The sequence below is a fragment of the Canis lupus genome, chromosome 18 (genome assembly GCF_003254725.2).
Source record: "Canis lupus dingo isolate Sandy chromosome 18, ASM325472v2, whole genome shotgun sequence".
In the NCBI taxonomy this organism is placed as follows: Eukaryota; Metazoa; Chordata; class Mammalia; order Carnivora; family Canidae; genus Canis; species Canis lupus.
Window position 1 is genome coordinate 10,846,586 of NC_064260.1, and position 21,900 is coordinate 10,868,485.

Sequence of the window (21,900 nt, forward strand, 5' to 3'; positions counted from 1 at the left end):
GTAAGCTAGCTGGTATTGCGCATGTATGTGCATGTGTATGTATGCCTGTAAGCCAGCCACTATTGAGGAAATTGAGTATCTAGTATAGAATGATCTGGCAAAGTAGTTAGTAATGCTAAAAACATAAAGATTATTACACAGATAAACCCCCCTAGATATCTAGACGCAATGCATCTTTAAGTGGCTGTTGTGATTTTTCTTAGATAAAATATGTCGCCTTCATACATAAAGTAGGATCAATTTAGTGTAGAGTTCAGGGTGGAGATATTTTCTCTTAAAAACTTTGGAGCTGTTGCTCCCTTTTGTCTGACCTTTATTTTTGCGGACATGTCTGAGGCTAGCATACTTTTGTTCCTTCACAAAACGTTTTTAATTTTTTTTTTCTGTCCTGCCTTGGAGCTTAGACTAATAATAATAACAACAATAAAACAACAATATACGGCCCTTGTAGTTCAGTTTGCTAAGTTATGTCTTGTTCGGGTCTATTTTCATTAATTTTGTCTGGAACACAGTAAGTCCTTTTGATCCATATACTGAAGTATTGTTTTCATTTTGGGAAAGTTTACTTCAGTTCTGATTTTGATTATTGCTTCAGTTCCATTTATTTTCATTTCTTCAAAGAAACCCAATAATACTTAGGCTGGAGGCAGTTCCAGTGCAGAGGCTAAGAGCTGGCTCTGTATTCCGCCTGCCTGGGCGGGATTTCCGCTCCCCTGTCTTAGGCTGGGGGCTCCCCCTTGGCCTCCCAGTGCCTCTGCCTCTGCTGCTGGGCAGCGGACACACTGGGGGGGCCTGCCTGTTGCCAGATGTTGGGTGTATGGTGAGCCCTCTGGGTGTATGTTAACTGTTTTTCCAGCTAGCCATTCACTTCTTAACCCATTGCAGACTGGCCTTTCTCCCAGCTGCATTATTGTACCTAAACTTTTCAAGGCGAGAGGGTGAATGGTACTTATCTATTTTTGAAAATAGGTATATTGTTAAGAAAATTGGTCATACTGTGTGCATGACACACAGACAAGCACACACACCAACACACACGTATGTGTTTTTCTTTCTCAATGTTTTTGTCCTCCTCATTTCTATGTAGTCACGGAGAGTTTCTGGTTTGTTCCCTTTGCTGATTTGCTTTCCTCCCAATGTCAGTTTTGCCTTATGGAATAGAGTTTTATTCCATCTTGGATTTGTAATTTTCCTGAAGTCTTTCTGTTGCTCTGAGCTTTTCTTTTTTCTTTTCTTTCTTTTCTTTTCTTTTCTTTTCTTTTCTTTTCTTTTCTTTTCTTTCTTCTTTCTTTTCTTTTTTCTTTTCTTTTTTTTTTTAAAGATTTTATTTGTTTATTCATGAGAGACACAGAGAGAGAGAGAGAGGCAGAGACAGAGGCAGAGAGAGAGAGAAGCAGGCTCCCTGTAGGGAACCTGATGTGGGACTCGATCCAAGGACCCCAGAATCATGTCCTGAGCCAAAGGCAGATGCTTAACTGCTAAGCCACCCAGGCATCCCTCGAGTTCTATTTGCATATTAGCCAGATAGTATATTTAATTAAAGTTTTACAGCTTTCTGTATGTCTTAAAGTGCCAGACAGTACAGTGTCAAGATTAGGAGTAGAATTGTCCTGCCACATTTTGGCTGTATGATGTCAGGTTCATTATTCCTGTCGCTGTGTGCCTCAGTCGGTTTCCTCTTCTATAGAATGGGGATAATGATAGTGTCTGCCTCCTTAATTATTAGAAGTAAATGAATTAATATTTGTAAATTGTTTGGAATAGTATGAGGAACTAAAGAAACATTGTATTTACTAGCATCATCAGGCTATCTTTCTGCTCCAGACTCATGGAGGTCTTGTCATCTTAGTGAAGTCACTGAACAGTTTTCTAGTTTTCTTTCTTATCCGCTTACCAGTAAACATTTTTAAAAGCATGCTTTTTCTCCCTCCAAGTTATCAGAATTGTGCTCTGCAGTATCCTTTTTATAGACCTTGTATACATTTTTTGTTGCTTGTTTATCCATTCCAGATCAAGGAGAAGGGCTCTTTCTGAATCTGGGCTAGCAAACACATTCTATGTCTGATTGCTCTTGGCCCTGCCTGTTACCATTTTGGGTGTTGTGGAAATCACCTTCTCAGCTCCGCACAGGGGTCCTGCTAATGAGCTTGAATTCCTCTGCCCAGAGGTAATCAGTGAAGGCAGCACCCCCAGTGATGTGGGAGCCTCTGCTGTCACCTCTCCTGAGTCTCTGACACTCTTTATGGGTGGAGGAAATGAAAACTGGCAATCTCCTCTGTGAGGGTCTCTTCAGCGACCACCCTCAATGGAATGGCTACTTTCATGTTCATTCCTCTTCCTACTCTACCCATTGCTGTTTGGAAGCTGGAAGCCATTTCAAGGGAAGTCCTTCCTGGGGGGTTGTTTTGACACTCTGGCCACCTCATGCACGGTTACTCTATATCAGATGGGCTGTCGCCCAGTTTCCCGGTTGGCAAATAATATAACTCGATGCTCAATTGGAGAAGAATACACACCTTTCTTACTGCTTTGTGAGGGTACGTTTTCTTTACTTTAAGCAATAAAACATATCACATACTTTCCGTGGTTCGGGCCTAGAGTTCATGAGAAATCGTCCAGGACTGCAGAAGATTGACTATAAGGCCAACTGTTCTGAATTTTGTCTTTTCCTTCATTAGATATTTTTGTGATTAATTGGGGGAGATTGTTAGAGGAGACCATTTTCAAAAGGATCCCTTCTACTTTAGTCTGTAATTACAGGTTCTTATCTGGAATGTGATCTTCCTTAAAGCCAGAATTCTAGGCAGACATTCAACAAATGCCTTTCACAAACAAGTATGATATCCACTGACAAAAGGCAAAGTGAATAGAGAGGGAGAAAGAGAAGAAATGAATAAAAATTGTTTTGGGTTTAATTAGCTATAGTAGTATAACTTGTGACCAACTCCTTTGGCCTGTCACATTACTGGAATGAACCAAAATGTAGAAGATTTTACAAATTACCCTGCTTGTACTGCTCACATTTATGAGACTTGTCTCATGAAGTTACAGTGTTTTCCATATTGAAGGAGAAAATAGGAGTATTTGAGGAAGAGGTGATTAAGAAGTAAACGTAGCAGTAGAGACATAGCCCAGAGCTCTGGTCTGTTCACTTTCCTGTTGATTCCCCCTTATTCTACTATTACGTCTCCTATGGGTTCATAACGTTTTTTTAATATGGGTTCGTAATTTTTTAAGGGACATTTATCCCTGTTGATTCATAATTTAATTTCACCTTTAGATTCACATTCCTTAATATTTATTTTCTCATTTACTGATGCCTCAGTCTTCTTCTGTGGGTTCATACATTGTTTATTTACATCTCATATACTTTTCCCCACAATAAAAATCCCCTGACTTTTGTTCTGAATATCACCTTTACTCTGCTGTAGTCAGAAGAAAGCTTGTCCAGTGGAATGAATGGTCGGCTTCATTTAGTTTCAGCTTTTGTCACAGAGTTGCCTAATTCAGAGTCTGACATTCACCTTCATTTCCGTTTGGTAAATATTTGAGGCTTTTGAATGTTTTTTTTCCTGTCCCACTTTGCCTACACTTAACATAGAAAGACATCTATTTCCATATTATAGGCTGTGTCATATAATGTTAGTGTGTAAGAGAATAGAGTTTGGAACATTATTCTTGCTTCTTAATGACTTTGGGCAAGTCATTCATTTTTCTGCAGAATCATCTGGTCCACAGGCCTGGTAGTGTTTGCTGTCATACCTAGCGGTGTTCCTATAAGGACCAAATGAGCAGGATTTTCATTGCTAACTGCATACTTGCAGATGTGAACCTTTTAAAATGCCATTCTACCCCACTGGAACTGTTTAGTTTGTCTAGGGTGGGGCCTGGCCATTAGTATCCAGGGATCTTATCTGTGCAGTAATGATAATTCCTCCAAACAATGAGAAGCAAGATGGTAGTGGGACATGCATGTGTTTATATGTCAAGAATACCTTCTAACAGACCACCTCAGGGTAAATCACATTCCATCTTTGTTCCATTGGACTGTGTGCTGTTGTTGGAATCCAGGTAACACACTTGGCACAGGATGTGAAAGGAGTAGCCCCAAAAAGGGTGTCCTCATGATTTTACCTCTTAATGAATGACTCTGTCTCGAAAAATTGTGTCATGAGTAAATTTTCCTCTTTGAACTCGCAAAAATGAACCTTTCACAAATTACTAGGATGAAAATGAGAAGAAATCAAAAGCCTGAATAGTTTTATAACTACTTAAATATTTGAACTTGTAATTTAAAAATTCCTCACATAGAGCCATCTGACCTAGATGGCTTCACTAGTGAGTTCTTACAAAATTAAAGAAGGAGTACTACCTCTCTTCTAGAGACTAGAAAAAAAGTGCACACATCCCAAGTGTTGGGAAACAGTTCTAAGTGCCCCTAATAGTTAGCTCCAAGTGTCTGAGAGCTCCTGGAATCTTAAGCTCTGCTGATAAGAGTGTAAATTGATGGAAACCACTTTGCGAAATGGTTTGGCTGTTTATTAAATGTGAACAGTTGCCTAGCCTGTGACAGTTCCATTCCCACTTACGTACTCTTCACAAATGTGTATCTAAGTGCACCAAAAAATTTATAAAGAGTGCTCATGGGAGCATTATTTGTAATAGCCCCAATGTGGAAACAACCCAAATGATCAACAGAAGGTGGATATGTGAATTGTGGTGTATTCATACGTTGAAATACTATACAGCAAAGGCAAAGAACCTGCTACTGCTATACATGACAGTGTGGATAAATCTTCTAAGGAAGACGTAAAGTGAAAGAAGCCAGCGAAATAGTTTATGATTCTATTTATATAAAATTCAAACACCAGCACAATTCATCTGTGGTGATAGACCTGAAAGTAGTGGTTCATTTGTGAGGGTGTTACTGAATGCGAAGCAATACAAAAGCACTCCTTGGGTTCTATTTCTTGATCTGGATGGTGTCTGCAAGGTTTATGCAATTTCATAAAAATTTATCAAGTTGTAAATTTATGATTCGTACTTTTTGCAATATGTCTATCATTCAGTTTTTAAGTAAACCACTCAGATTATGGATAAAGTAGTCTGGAACAAATTTAAAGGAGGCAGTAATAAGTAGAAACTTAAATCTTATTTTTATACACTCTCAGTAGATTCAGCATAAGATTATAAATGAAGTGCAGTTCACCTAATCTCTTGCTACATTGATCTGCATGGTTGATTTATGTATATATGACTCAAAAAAAAAAAAAAAAGAAGCTCTTTTTTTTCCTTCAAGGGAAGGAAAAAATAATTCCTTTAGGGCTAGCCTATGGGAAGTTCATAAAAGAATATTAATAACCTATTCATACCTATTTCATTTTTAAAAGTTGGTATCCATTTAATAAAACAAATTTGTGGTAAGTAAAGGGAACTATATCCATGAGATGCTTATAAAAGCTTAATTGCAGTGGAGTACTCTCACCCTGATAGAATTGTTTTCATTGGATCTTTAATAGAGATCACAGGGGTCTTGGATTATTAAATATTCTACTTTTTAAAAAATCAATAGTATGTATTTTGACCGACTCAGCAGCCTTCTTTGTTGCTGTCATGGTGAACTCACAGGATCCATTTTACTTTTCAGGTGCAGGTGTTTGGACTGTATTCTGGAGAAGAATTTCATGAGACTTTTGACTGTCCCATTAAAGTAAGTATTCAGTAAATTTTAATTTTTCTAAGGGTTTTCTTAACTAAGACAATTAGGATTGCAGTACTTTGAGCGCTACCCATCTTGCATTAATTTTGTCAGTAAGCATCTTCTCAATACTTAGGAAGTACTAGATATCATCTGATGGTGTAAAAGAGCACAGGATGTGTGTTATATGACTATGACATCGGTCCGTCCCCAGGAATCTTTTGTTGTAGTGAGTGAGATGACACATACAGCCTATGATTAAAGAATCAAAGAGGTAAAAACAGTATCAAGGAGTCCAAAGCCAAGAGTTTACTTCTAGTTGTCCTTGTTGGTGAGGGCTTCACAGGAGGAGTGATATTTGGGTGGGCATTAATAAATGGACAGGGCAGACAAACCGGCTCTCCATGTGGAAGAACAATATAATATAGATGGAGAGGCCAGAAAGTTCCAAGTTGTGTTCAGGAAGTGGCAAAAACAGTCTAGTTTAGATGGTGCACAAAACACTGACTTGGCAGGAGAGCCGTGCAGGCAGTTTGGGGCTGGTTTTATTTTCAGGCTAGAGAATTTGGAACTCTGGTAGATAAGGAGAAATTATTGAATGTTTAAGAGCAGAGAAGTGACATAAACTGAGCTAAGCTTAAGGAAAATTAATATGGTGACTATATACAGTATAGATTAGAGGGCTGATAGATGCGTGGCAGGAAGAGCGGTCTTAAATAACAGTTATGGTCGTTAAAGTGATGATTAGAGCTGTTGAAGGAAGAGGTCATTCATTGTTTTCACTTGTTTATTCAAACACTTATTGATCAACAGGTAAAGGAGAGATAGGATCTGATGTGTGTTTTAGAAAGGCAACTCTGCCAGAGTGGAGGGTGATTTAAGCAGGAGAGAGATTGTAGACAGAAGGCAATTTAGAAGGCTAATGCTGAACTTGAGGCAGGGCTTCATAGGACCTCATTAACAGGAGGGTCAGGAATATTCAAGGTGGAGTTGAAGGCGTGAACGTAGAAAGCTTTTAGAAAGTAGACTTTGCTGCAAGCCATCGTGATGGGTTGGATGGGGTGATGAAGGAGGGAGGAGCTGGTTCTTGCTCTGGCAGTGGTATGTGGTGATGCCATCAGCTGCAAGAAGGGATGTTGCTCATTTGGTGCTGAGTTCAAATGACTAGTATATCTGGTGGAAATGGTTTAGAGGTTAAAAACATGAATGTGGAGCTCAGGTAGAGATTGGTCCTAAAAATGCAAAGTTGATAACCACAGTTGAGTAGGATGAACATTGTTTAAAGATATCATCCAGGTAGAAGTTAAAGAGTGACCAGAGAAGACTGATGGTGAAATTCTGGAACATTCCAATGTAATGATTCAGGCAGTGTGTATATGGGGTGGGGAGCAAGGACTCTCCAGAAGAATGGTGTCAGGCAAGCCAGAGGAGTGAGAGATTCCAGAAGAAAGGAGTGGGCATCAGTGTAGAAGTGACATGATGAGGACTGACACAGGGCATTTACCTGGTAATTATGAAGTCACTGGTGACCTTAGTGAGGACAGTTTCAAAAGCATATGAAAGCTCACCATATATCAAGAAATAAATTGGAGGCTGCGCTTGGGTGGCTGAGTCAGTTAAGCCTCTGCCTTCAGCATAGGTCATGATCCCAGGGTCCTGGGATCGAGTCCTGCCTGGGCTTCTCAGTGGGGAGGCTGCTTCTCCCTCTTCCTCTCCCCCTCCCCCAGCTTATGGTCTCTCTCTCTCTCTCTCTCAGATTAATACATAAAATTGAAAGAAGGAAAGGAAAGGAAAAAGGAAAGGAAAAAAGAAAGAAGGAAGGAAAGGAAAGGAAGGAAGGAAAGGAAGGGAGAAATTGTAGATGAAGCAGTAGAAACAACCAGTGTAAACTTTTTTTTCCTGAAGAATTTGGTGATGGAGAAGAGAGATCATCCAGTAGGAGAGCAGGGCGTTGTCCTGGCCTGATTCCTGCCAGTCATGCTTTAGTTGATGGCAAAAAAAAAAAAAAAAATCAGCAGAGGAGTAAAGATTGCAAATAAAGAGCAAAGAATACTTAGCTGGGCAGTGCTGGGGAATGGATTCGACCACGTAGGGAGGGAGAGTGACCTAGGTAGGAAAGAGTCCTCCTGCCTCTGTTAGTGAGACCGAGCCTACATACCGCCCACTTGGGCCCTGTAGGAGCTGCTGTTAAGAGCAGTGACCCAGGAGGCCTTGGTTTCTTACAGCTGAAGAGAAGAAAAGGCTGACATAATGTGGTCAAGGAACATAGGGGATATCTGGAATAAGTTGCTCTCTAGAGTTATGCATTATAAGGGAGGTAAGAGGACTCTCATGAGAGATGTTAAGAATGTGTCAATGACTCAGTTCGTTTCCAGGGTGGATTAGGACAGTGTTGGAGGGAAGCAGGGCTAGCCTGGGAGGCAGGAATGGTTGGAGAAAGATGGCAGCATATGCCTAAAGCCCAAACAATGACAGTGTAGGAGGTGGAATCAGTTCCATTGGAGGATGGGAATGTATTAGTCAATAAGAATATAAAATGGCATCTAGTTAAAAGTTGTGAAGGTACAGTTGTGTGACTTTTCTTTTAATGCCCAAAAGTGCTTGTTATGTTAGGTTAGAAAAAAACCAAGATGTATTAGCAATTACAGTGGTTTTGGAACTAAGACAAGGTGGTAAGAGTATATGCAGACGCACAACCACAAAGGAGGAGCCACGAGGATGAGCTTGCGCTGAGGGGAGCCCCCAAACCTTCCAGAAAAGTCAGGGTAAATGAAGTAGACAGTGATGAGGGAGGAGCAGCCTGTGGAGAAACCCCTGAAAGGGGCTGGGAGGAGATTGGCTGAGTGGACAGCCAGTGAGCATGGGTGTGGGGGGGGGACCACTTGGGCTGCAGGGCCAAGGGGAGGTCCTGCTTGGTCAGCTCTGTCGCTGGGGTCCTACAGCTCTGTTAGCTTTCCCACTGCCAGGGCCTCCGAGTGACCCCTCCTCTCCACGTGTATTGGAGGTCACACTCCCCCACCTGTTCAACGTGGGTGCCCTCAGATCATTGGAAGGCATCTGGGACAAGGAATTAGTTGGCTTTTTCTGGATTTCTCCCATGCATCATATTCAGTTACAAGCATTTGTGACATCTTGTTGCCTTGATTGATCTTAAGGAAGAGGTGCCCACTCAGAGTCCTTTACTCAGCCAGAAACTAGAGCTAATTCACTCTCATCGTTCAGCTTTGACCTGGCTTCACAGGAGAAGTCTTTTTACCAAAGAGCAAAACTCAGACTTCATCAGTCTTAGGCTATTACCTGCATAGATTTCTTCTTACCTAGCTATCAGGATAATTTTTAGATCATGCTACCTGTAATGTGTAAAGGAGTTTCATTCTGTGCTCTCACTGTGACTCCTAAATCAGTGATGGGTTCTTGTTCCTTTGCAGATCATTGCTGTGCACCCCCATTTCGTGAAATCCAGCTGCAAGCAGTTTGTGACTGGAGGGAAGAAGGTAAGTGCTTTGTGTCTTCCATTATGTGCAGTCTTGGGGCTTTTTATTTATCCATAATATTTTTAATGTCTAACTATTCGTTAGGAGAAATTTTGAGAAAGACAATTGTGGTGAAATTGTAAGACCATTATCCCTTGGGGGAGATGGGACCTCAGTGCCTCTCACTGATCATCCTTTGGAGTAGATATAGGGCAAGAAAAACAGAGCTGTCATCTAGTGCTTTGAAATGTCCCTTCCACAAACAAAAAAGTAGCATTTAAAAATAACAAAAGAGCAATTAAACTCATGTTTTTACCTGTTGTGGAAGTTTCTTGCAGGCTTTCATAAAGTTTTAGAACGATTATGGCTTTTTTTTTTTCTGACCTGTTTCTGGCATATTTCATTATCTTAATGAAGTGCTATTTTTAAAAAAGAGAGTAGGGGGTGCCCACTAGGGGCTCAGGCTCAGTTGGTTAAGTGTCTGCCTTTGGCTCAGGCTATGATCCCAGGTCCTGAGGTCGAGCTTCGTATCAGCAGTTGGGAGCCTGCTTCTCCCTCTCCCTCTGCCACTCCCCCTGCTTGTGCTCTCTCTCAAATAAATAAAATCTTAAAAAAAAAAAAAAGGAGAGAGAGAATAAAGTATTCCTTTTGTACATTTACTCGTTTGTATAGAGATACAATAAATTCTAAAAGAATCTTTCTGCTTCTGGAAAATAAGTCCAAGTTTTGTTTTGTTTTTTTTTTTCTATTTTTATTAGCCAGTGATTTTTTAAACCCATTTTTATAACAAAAATGCTGTCACTGTACTGGAATGCCAAATATTATTTCATATCTAGTTTAGCGCTCCGTGAAAATGAGGTGGTCTGTGGTTCTTTCTGTAGCACTGTATACCTACGGACTGGCTACCTTGAGGCTCAGCTGCCAAATGGTATTTGAATGTTTTATGGTGGTTATCTGTTGTTTTCCTTTGGTTTGCTGTATCAGACTGATTGGGCAGGAAAGCATACTGGTCATTACCTAGTGTTTTTCAAGCACTGGTTTTAGCTCATTGTAATGGTTGAATGGCAGGTCCTGGAGATCCCGATTCCTCTCCACAGCATGAAGCCAACTTTGCACCAGCTCTGATTTCTTGTTGGGAGCCGGCCAGCTTCCCATCCCCCAGCTCATGCTTATCCTTAGGCTGTACTTCATCAGCCTCCCATAAAAATGTCTGTGGGATCAATCAGTGGGAATTACCCATTCAATCTAACATTCTCTAGCTTAGATCTGCAGCTGATTCACTTCTTGGAAAAACAAAACAAAACAACTATCTTACTTGTCTTTGTTGACCTCAGGAAGAATAGCTTTAAAATTCCTCTTATTAAAGTATTTCTTTATTGCATGCTTTTCTAGTTAAGAAATTTTAGGAGAGCTATAGCATAAACTCACTCAGCTATAATTTAAACCAGTGCATTTTTATTTAAAACTGAGTGGAGATAAAGAATACGTAGTGTTTTCTTGTGTGTTTGTTCTTTTAAGTGGCTTAAAACAACAAACTTTTACTGTCTCACAGTTGAGAAATTACAGAGTGGTTTGCTTCTGTAGTGCTTCCTCTGAGTCTCCCTAGGCTTCAGTCTGCATTTTTGGCTGGGGATGCTGTCCTCTGAAGGCTTGACTGGGACTGGAGAACCTGCTTCAGTTGTCTTCTCTCTCTCTCTCTCTCTCTTTTTTTTCCCTTTTTAAAGATTTTATTTATTTGAGAGGGAGAGGGAGCAGCAGAGGGAGAGGGAGTAGCAGAGTCCCGCTGAGCAGGGAGCCCAATGCAGGGTTCTGTCCCAGGAACCAGAATCATGACCTGAGCTAAAGGGAGATGCTTAATTAACTGAGCCACCCAGGCACCCTCAGTTGCCTTCTTACTAATAATCCCTCATATACTTAAAATTGATAAATCACTTTGGTTTAAGTGTTTTTCTAGCATAGGATGCAGTTTTGTGTTCCAGTTTCTAATTTTAGGAGTTAGAAGTTTTACAGTTGACCTCTATTTCTTGAAGGCATTGGTATAGAAGAGCATAGAGATAAAATGAGTGGCAGTGTCTGAGTGATAGTACTCAGAATCTGAAGGTGGAATTTTTCTGTGTTAATTTGAGTTCTTAACTCGGTTATTCATGAAGTCTGGTAATTGCTTTTATACTGTGAGGATACAAGGAGTCTCATCAAGTTTGCCACAGTAGTAATACTACATGGATGGCTTGTCAGTTTGCAGGATGCCTGGGTGAACTGTGTCGATTGTGTATTCTTCATCCTTATACTTAGCGTTTGATATCCTTTATAGACATCTCTAGGAAGGATTGTGTGAACGTGGCTATTTGGGTCAGAGCTCATTGAGTAGATATAGGAGCATTGTGCAGACAACTGAATAGTCCAGTCTTCATTGTGGGTGAGCTAATATGGGAAACAATGGAATTTATACAAAGATGAACATTGTGATGGGCAGTATAAGTGAAATTTACCAAATGCTTAAAGGACAAGAACATTAGGAGTTTGGTTCATCTCTGGTTATCATTGACTACTTGACAATTAGTTCTGTATCTGACAATATTGTTCTACAAGAAAGCATTCTGATTCTTTTTTCCTATTCATTTCTCCAGAAAGGCATCTGTAGACATTTCTTCTCAAGCACAAAAAGATGTTTAATTATATGTACATAAGAAAGATAAGTAAAATAAAAACAAATCAGGTCATATGGACCTGATTAGAATTTTTGGATTAAAGTAATTTAAAACAAAAAACACACAAAAGGGCTAATGTATTATATAAAGGACTCAGTATATTGGGATTGATAAAAGTACATGTGTGAAGAATTTTGATGTGAAGAAGCATATGATTACACATGTCATTGTAAGTGATACTAGATCAATTTTTAAGATTTTTAATAGCTTTATTGATATATAATTTGCATATCATAAAGTTTAAAGTATATTATTCAGTTGTCACACTTTTCCAAAGTGGCTGCACCATTGTACATACTCATTAGCAATATATGAAGGCCTCAGTTTCTCCATACTCTCACCAACATTCATTTTTATCTGTCTTTTTGATTATAGCCATCTGAGTATGAAGTGGTATCTCATTATTATTATTTTTTAAAGATTTTATTTATTCATTCATGAGAGACACAGAGAGGTAGAGACACAGGCTGAGGGAGAAGCAGGCTCCCTGTGGGGAGCCTGATACAGGACTTGATACCAGGACCCCCAGGATCATGCCCTGAGCCGAAGGGAGACGCTCAACCATTAAGCCACCCAGGCATCCCTAGTATCTCATTATTGTTGTGATTTCCATTGTCCATGATGTTGAGCATCTTTTCATGTGCTTATTGGCCATTTGTATATCTTCTTTGGAGAAATGTCTCTTTGGATTCTTTACTCATTTTTGGATTGGGCTCTTTGTTTTTTTATTATATACCTGTGAAAAAATTTTTTTATATATTGTATATCCATGCCTTTTATCAGTGCGTGATTTGCAAATATTTTCTCCCAGTCTGTGACCTGTCTTTTCACTTTACTTATGGTATCTGTGAGGTATCAAAATATTAGATTTCAATGAAGTCCCATTAACCCACCCTGCCCTTTTTTTTGGACACTTATATTTTTGGTGTTGTATCTAAAAAATCATTGCCTGATCTAAGGTCATGAAGATTTATGCCTGTGTTTTTTTTCTAAGACTCTTGTAGTTCTAACTCTTAAATTTAGGTCTAGAATTTCTTTGAGTTAATTTTGTGTATGGTGTGAGGAAGAGTCCAGGCTCATTCTTTTACATATGGATATCTATTTGTTCCAGCCTTGTTTGTTGAAAAGATGATTTTTTTTTTTTTTTTTTTTTTGCCATTGTCTTGGCCTCTGTCAAAAATCACGTAATCATAAATGTTAGAATTTTTTTCTGGTCTCTCAGTTTTCTTGATCTATGTATATTTATCCTTGTGCCAATACCCTTTTTAGGTTTTAGAGTCACTAATTTTGCTGTAATTATTTGTGTGATGACTAACAAATTAGCTGCTCTTTAAAAAGCTGTTATAATTTCTCTTATGTGTGTTAGAGGCTTAAGAAACATTGCTATGTAAATGTGTCTTCCATTTAGGGACTTGTACAAACTATCGACTGATTTCCCTGGATCCATTAAGTTGCTTATATAAATATGTATTTATTAAGCAGTAAAAAAGTAGTGTTTGTTCAATAAACTGTAATGACCTCTCCGTATGCAGTTAAATAACCAGAGGTTTCCAAAATGTGCATGAGTTTGGTATGGTTTGCAGAAATCCCTGGAGCTATTTCTTGCTTCTGTGTGTATATGGTACTTTTATTAAAAAAAAATTGTTTTTGTTAAAGGATTTTGTTTATTTATTTGAGAGAGAGAAAAAAACCAGAGAGGAGGGGCAGAGAGAGAGGGAGAAGCAGACTCCCTGCTGAGCAGGATGCCCAGGTGGAAGGCTCTACCCAGAACCCCAGGATCGTGACCTGAGCCAAAGGCAAACACTTAACCAACTAAGCCACCCAGGTGCCCCTGGTATGCACTTTTAAAGATCACTTATGCTCCATGATTTTGGCATTAATGTGTTTTGTTATAAAACACATTTATTTATTTGAAAATATTTCAGGGAATATTTCTGATTTCATTAAGGAATGTATCCTTGATTTTAAAAATGAAAAAGCTTTGAGAAGGTGACATTAAAGGGGGGTCACTACTGTGACATGATCATTTTCATCTTGAAAGTGTTGGCAGGTTTTTAGGAAGATCTGCTTGCTTCATAACAAAGTTATGGCATTTTGTACCTTTGAAAAATAAGAAACACAAGATGACATTGGCCCAGTTGTAACTCTGATCTTTCCAACTGCAATTTTCATCTAGCACTGTAAACTAAGCAGAGCAAGTTTGAAGAGTCGAGCATTTAGCAAATGGTGATAAGACTGCGATAATCATATATCGTAGATCTCGAGACTTCTCTGATTAGGGCAGATGGCAGATCCTATAGAGAGAAAAGAGAGTAAAGACAAATATTGCATTAACTGAGAGGTTATGATCTTCTGCCTTTGAAAGAGAAATTATTCTAGCCAGATGAAGGTGAAATCTGGAATAGAGGCATTCTTAACCCTTAAGAACACCGATCTTCCTTAGACTGACAGCTAAATGAGTCTTTGAATTATATGCCAACTTCTGTAAGCATTGGTGAAAGTAGCACAGGGACTAGAGAAACAAAATTTGGAAAATGGAAGCCCTACAGTGGGATATTCACAGGAAAAATTAAAAGCGATGCCTAATTTACTATTTTAGTTGTTCTCATTTTATTTAAAATCATAATTCCTATAAAAACATTTTTTTCAAGTAATTGGAACAAACAGTTCAGAATAACCCCACAAAACAGCAACATAGCAGAAAAAACTTGAGTCTGTAGTTTGACACATTTGTTGATATTTCCCTTTTAAGGTTCTGGCTGTTTTGGTCTTTAGAGATAGCTCCTTATACACCAGGGAGTAGGAAGAGGAGGCTATAGTTCTATTTGGCATAAACTTTTATTTTAGGTTTTCAAGGTAACTTCTCAGTAGTTGAATGCCATAGCTGGATTTATGGTCTCCACTGCTTGACACATGAGCATAAAAAGCTTATTCTAAATTCTGTTTTGTTTTCATGTTGGGAGAAAAGAAAAAGGAAAGAAAAGGCACATTTCTTAAAAGTGCCATTGGAGAGAGCTTTCAGACACGTGAACCTATGGATTTTTAAAAAAGTGTAACCTCTTGTGTAGCAAAAATTCTAATACATGAGCATAGCAATGAGGTTTCTATTTTAGAAATAAGTCTGTCAAGCAGATCTTACCTAGGTTTTTTTTTTTTTTTTAATTGCTAAACTTTCTCTGTCAGCAGATAAACTTTAGCTTCCTATGACCTTTACCTTTGAACTCTGAAATACACTTCATAATAGTTTGTTCTACGACTGACAAATTATTAAATTGTCACAGTGCTGTTTGCAGCCAAGTTCATTTTTAGAAACGAGATAGTCAGCTGTTTGGCATTGTGGTGGGATAGAATGAGGGGACCTGGCCGCAGGGACAGGTTGCTTTGTAAGCTAGAAAATGTCAGTTCGCAAACAAGGAAAGGGTCTGTGTGCATGAAATGAGAAGCATTTCACTGTTCAGCGCTGAAGGCTTGTGGCAGGTTTTACCTGAAGGGCGGGTGTGTAACATCAGCTAGCTTCTGTAAGTTTCCAACAGTGATCTGCAGATTCAGATTACATTCATTTTTCTTTTTGTCTAGATTGTGTTCCGAATCTTTTCTGGAAGGGGATTTAACAGAGCTGCTTTTTGTACTAATGCAGATCTTTTTTAGAATCCCGACAGCCCAGTGAACCACTAAATGTGACATGGAGAGGTCTTCCTTTCATGTTGGCTATCTTCTCCTGAGGTCAGAGCCAGGGTTCTTGGGCCTAAAAGGGATTCGACTGTCAGTTACCCTGCTTGGTCTGTTGTCCAGTGGATCTCAAGGATGGTATTTCTACAGGTGGTCAGATAGCAGCTTTAGACGTGCAAACATTTGTCACACATTACTTCACAGGCAACTACCAAATTTATATCCTGGTGGTTGCATGTGGAACCATTTATACATAAAATACCTTCATTTCTTCAAGTACTGTGTTTTAAATTGGTCCCATTATGAGAAATTATTTAATGCTCTAAACATCCCAAAATTGATTAAAAACCACCTGTTAATAGGAAGTACAACACATGTATAACCTTCACAAACAGTTTTGGGGTATGTAAAACCAAGTTATGAAATAGCTGTGTGGTAAACATATACTTGGGCATGTTTTCTGTATATACTGAACCAGCTGAAGCTGAAAATAGAAATCCAATTCTTAAAGTAGAAATCATTTCAATGTCAAAAATAGGCATTCTTCACTGCTTTCAAAATCAAGTTCATTTGTCTCAAATATTAATTGCTTTTTTGATGTCAACATGCAGGGTTCCCACAGTCCTTGGGATGGATCCATGGCAGTTTCATTTTCTTCCGTGATCTCTCTTGTTTCATATCTGTCAAAACGCTGTTGACAGTAGAAGCCTTTTTTCTTTAATGAGTTCAGCTCACTTTTCCATATGTGATATTTCCATATTGTTTGTAGCTTCCCCCTGAATTCCAATGTAAAACTTACCATCTGTCTTCCTGGAGCAATCAAACCATCCTTTGCTCCTTACTGAAAATATCTTCCTCTGCGTGCTGAGAGTGCTGTGATTTTTTTTTTTAAGTATTTTGAATAGTTAATGACTGTGTAAGAATAATTACCTAGTTCAGATTGCTCATCATGTTTGCTTATGGGGTTTAATACCTTCACTGTCTTGAACCCTGAGAGGTGGTGTCTTTCTGTCTCTTTATAAAAGCTGTATCAGTACCATCGTTAAATTTGGAGCTTTTTCTTTTTTTAAGATAAGGCTGTTAAAGCAGAGAGTCATAATTGCAACTATTGTAGGTTTGGCATCACCAGTGCAAACTGAATCATAGTCATGTCATGAGACTCTTTGGCCCACATCTCCTCCCTGAACACAACTTTGTGTCAGGTCCACATTAGGAATCATGAACACATAGTACCTGGATTTTGGGAAGGGCGTGCCATGTATTTCCAAAAGTAGATGAGTGGAATGCTGTTGGTGGAAAGCAATTAGTCTGTTAGACCATTAATCAGAATGGTGATTTTGTAGGAAAATGAGTGTTCCAAGTCTTTGAGATGGAAGAACGTGTACATATGTCCATATGTTATGTTTGTATTGTCAAATGTATGTGTGTATCACGGTGGGATAATTTTGCACCCCTTCACCTTGCACTTTCTCCCCTATTGTTTGTTTCCTTTCCGTTTTCTATTCAGTTCCAGCCTCTATTCCTCTTTGATACTTGTAACAGTGAAAATTGGAATAAATTAAAGGTCTAACAATAGTGAATTAGCCGTGTCAGTGCCCTGCAGCCAAAGACCACCAGATATAAGACTATGGAGTGTTATAAGGAATTCTCAGGTTTGGGCTGGTGAGAGGTGATTGGGAGAGACTTTAGGGAGCAGCGCTTCATTCTAGATTGGATGCTTTCTGGAAGCAGGAGTAATTCTACCATTGGGTATGTTAATAAATCTTATCTAGGAGAAGGAAAGAATCAAGGCTTAAAAATATAATTTGTAAAAAAAAACAAAAACAAAAACACAACGGTCTCTCATTTTAGCCAGGGTGGGGAGATACTTGATCATTTATGTGACTTGGAAAATGTTCGTATTTTGGCTGTGTTCAGATCTGATTATGGAGTGGTCTTGTTTTTGTCCTGATCTTTCATGGTCACAAGGCCTTATCTGATGTTGGTGTTCTGTGAAATTGTTTATGTTCACCCAGAGAGCACCAGGGCCTAGCTGTGAGTGCTCGGCCACCTCCTGGATGTCTGCTTTTCTTTTTCTCAGTTGCAACAAATAAAATGCCCAACATTTGCTAAACTGCTTCTATTGAGATATGTTACAAAAATATATGTATAGTCTGATTTTTTTATAGAAATAAAATTATGTATATATTAATATTTGTATAAGGCCACCTATGAAATTATTAGTGATATTAATAATATTTGAGCAGGATTATGAGTGTTCTTTTTGGCCTTCATTGGCATTTTTCTGCCTTTTTTTTTTTTTTTTTTTTTTATTAAAGAAAACATACATTACTGGGGCACCTGGGTATCTAGTCAGTTAAGCCTCTGCCTTTTGGCTTGGGTCATGATCCCAGGGTCCTGGGATCAAGCCCCACCCCAGGTTCCCTGCTCAGCAGGGAGTCTGCTTCTCCCTTTGCCCCTCTCCACTGCTTGTGCTTATATACACTTTCTCGCTATTAAATAAATGAATAAATCTTAAAAAAAACATACATTACTTTTATAATAAGAAAAAGCAATAATAAAAGAAGGTATAAAGTAATCTCAACTATTTTGGATCTCTTTTTAACTTAACATTGCAGATCACATGGAATTCCCCGCATTGTTGAAGTCTAATCTTAACTCAGACATTCTTTAATGGTTATGTAGTATTCCATCCTATTGATCTGTTTAATTTTTCTTAACCATTCTCATATTATTGGACAATTAGGTTGTATCTAGGTTTTAGTTATTGTAAATCATGGTGTCATGAAGCTAGAAACCATTGGGCATGAACTTGCACTATGCTTTTTAATTTTTTTTCCAGAGCTAATTTTCAGGATTGGGATTACTGAGTGGAGAGATCATGATTATTTTTTAGGCTCTAGATGCATACCACCACCTAAGTTGCATTTGAGAAAACATACCAATTTACACCAGCCATGTATGAAACTACCTGTTCACCACATATTCTTTGCCAAATTTGATATACAAAGAAAGTCCGTTCTATTTTGTAACTTCTTTAAATTATTAGCAATTTCGAACATTTTAATTTACTGGCCACTTATATATCTTCCTTTGTGATTTGTCTGACTGTATTCTTTGCTTGGGGCACCTTTTAATATTACCATAGAACCCAGGACAATGAAGACTGTCCATTTGATATTTATTGTCAGTTTGAGCACAAATTATTGCTGCTTACTGAATAGCCTGCAGCCTTTTCTCCAATTTTGGCTAAATCTGGAATAATTATTCTTGTTCCCAGGGAGGCATTATATAGAAGTCGTAATGAGACTGTAGAGTAGACACTGAAGCCTGTAAAAACAGGACACATATAAGCTCCTACAGAGATGTGAGTCTGCCCTCAAACCATCAGCTCTGCCACATGCACAGAGGCTGTCAAGGACAGACCAGTGTGCCCTGTTAAAGGCAAGTTCAGTTGACTTGGTTTCTTCTGTAGATGGTGGCCTGATCTTTATATTTTCCTCTTCTGCTTTACTTTGAATTGGGTGAAATACTTGTTCAAATACATAAACCTGTGTGTTGAGGTGACTTTTTCTGCTACTCAAGACTTGGCAGTTTCTTTATTTCTCTTTCATAATCCCCACCATGCGAAGATGTCCCTCCAGTATTCTGTAACTGAGATTATGCGTAGTTAAAGTGAGAGATCGTTGTGCATCACACAGACCATTAATTCAAGTTTAATCACCCAGTGGATGACTTTTGTGTTTTCGCTTCTGCTAAAGGGGTCCAACCTTAAACCCAGCCCAGCAGATGTAATCTTAAAGAGCGTATGCATATGCAGACATTGCAGATTGCTGGCTTAAATAGGAGCCTACCGCACATGTGGCCACATTTAATGCTAAACCCATATAGATGGGTACACAGATCTATGTCTATCTGTCATCACCAGTATGTTAATGTAAAGGAAACTGCTCCTATGTGGTACCTTTAGCATTTAGCTTCTTCTGTTCTCATTGAACCTGTAGCTTGGTAGGGTGTTTCTTAAATTCCTTGTGTTGGTAGGGTGTTTTTTAAATTCCAAAGTGGTGTTCTGTCTACCTAGTTTTCACGGGATTGGTTAACTTCAAGGGCTTGTCCAAAACCTGTGTTGCATTGGCATGGCGTTTACTCAAACATCACTCAGAAGCAAGTGGTCTGTCAGGCTCTGGAAATCTGTGTACAGAGATTTCCTGTCATAGCAGTTTGGGGCCGTTATTTAACCTCTTTTAAACATGTTAAATTACTTTAAGGGAAAGGAGATTGAAGGATTACAATTCGTCCAGCACATCATCCCTGAATTTAAGCAGTACTCTATCTGGGAAATGCTCTTTCTCTTCCTACGTGCTTTATGTTCTTTCTTGATCGCGTCTGGGAAAGCTGTGTGTTTTAAAACTCTGGTCCTGGGCCAAAGCAGGAAGCAATACAGAGGCACCAGTTGTTCCACTCTTGGTCACCCTGACCTCTATTCATATCCAGGACTCCTGTCTGTCGTCAGCAGCCAAACCCATCCCAGATCTTCTCTGTGCTAATTTTGTCTCTCTTGTTTTCTTGACTTTTATTTATTTTTAAGATTTTTAATTAATTTATTTATGAGAGACACAGAGAGAGGCAGAGACACAGGCAGAGGGAGAAGCAGGCTCCATGCAGGGAGTCTGACATGGGACTCAATCCCAGGACCCTGGGGTCACGCCCTGGGCTGAAGGCAGCGCTAAACCGCTGAGCCACCCAGGCTGCCTGCTTTCTTGACTTTTTAAATTTCATTTCTAATCCTTTCCAACTTTGGATTTTTAAATGCTTCCAGGACAGGTCCTGCGCATCATTTTGCCATTTCTCCATTTCTACTAAGTCTACTTGGGCGTGTTCTAACTTGCTGGGTTTTTCCTTTTATTTCTGTATTTCTCTTTTTCCCTTGAGCTCCAGCATCTTCTGTAGTCTGATGTCTTATCTTTATGGAGTCTGTTTTCTCTAAGCCCCTCGGTCCTTCCTGCAGTAATGCACCTGCTTTCCAGGACACGCCTATGGGCTTTCCCCACTGCCCACTCTTCCCTATACCCTTGTCTGCCTCAGAGCAAGCAATGCCGCTGGTGTTTAGGAAGCCTAACGGACTCAGGTGATTTATATACTTGAAAGATCACAAGATGATTAAAAAGGGGCCGATCATACTCCCTTTCCTCCATCAAGGAAGAGTGGACGATAGGTAATGACAGGTGTTATGTTGCCAGAATCGGTGGCTTTATTACAGCACGATAGGAATCACGCCCCATGTGTGGGAGATTCTGGGATGTGCATCCTTACCACTCCAGTGTAGCAAAGTACTAGATAGATTTATCAGCACAAAGCATAGGAGAATAAAGTATATTGCTGAGGATGTGAGGGCTCCTATTGAAATATAAGTACCAAGAGTGCTGACTGCCAGAATGTGGATTTATGGGAAATAAAGCCCTAGAATACTTTCTCCAACAAAAAATAGACCTCTTGGAAACAGTTTTTCCTTTCTATGTACTTAGCTCCCATTGAGCTTAAATTGCTCTCAGTATTGTGATAATGACAATTCAATATTATGGGATGTGGAAGATGAACCAAATAAATTAGCCAGCTGCTTTTAAAGGTAGCTCACGCAATGAGTTACCCTCTAAAATATTTTGTAGAACATTCATGCTCAGTAGGTCTCTAGGCAGTTTTATGACTAGAAGAAAGAAATAGATTTTATTAAATGTCAGTGAAATACAGGCAGATAGTTTTGCTATAGTTAAATTAGTGTAGACTCTTTGTAAGAAAAGCAGCTTATCTTTTCTGAAGTCACTGAAGCAGAACTTTCCTTGGCATTCCTGCCAGACGGGGTGTTTCGGCTTGAAATTCCCATAGATTAGGATCAAAAAAGCAAATGGAGAGTGGATTTTGTGGTCCTTTTCCTTCCTGTGTGAAACAACCATGGGTCCCACAGAATGCTGTAAATCAAATCCCACCCCTGTGCTGCCTCCTCGAATTTAAAGAGTCTCAAAGGACAGTCATGGGAATGCTTCCATGATTACTGGTCCATTTAAGGTTTTCTGCTATGTATGGATTGGAAAGTAGGACTCGTGAGTAAGGAAGAAAGTGTAGTGGAGAGGGAAGGCAGAAATAAGTGCTTCAGGGGCCAGGGGAGGTGACATAGAGAGAGAGAAGCAGGCCAGGGCTAGACAAGCAGGAGAAGAGGGCATGGTGGTGATGGTGGAGCGTCGCACAGACACCGTTCAGACCAAACAAGAGGCCGGGTGGCATCCCGGAAATGAAGGAACTGTAGTCAGCTAAACTGAATAGAGGGAGGTGAACCTTAGAAGTCCTTCCCAAATTT

General features: G+C 39.3%; 1 protein-coding gene across 3 annotated transcripts in view; it reads left to right on the forward strand.

Annotated features, from left to right (window-relative positions):
* Nucleotides 1–21,900, forward strand: part of VPS41 (VPS41 subunit of HOPS complex) — a 173,266-nt gene that overhangs the window by 71,808 nt on the left and 79,558 nt on the right. For all 3 annotated transcript variants that reach the window (XM_025449198.3, XM_025449199.3, XM_049096283.1), the window contains exons 6-7: nt 5,648–5,710; nt 9,127–9,192. In XM_025449198.3, the coding sequence (XP_025304983.1) occupies nt 5,648–5,710; nt 9,127–9,192 (129 nt within the window). The remainder of the gene's footprint in view (nt 1–5,647; nt 5,711–9,126; nt 9,193–21,900) is intronic.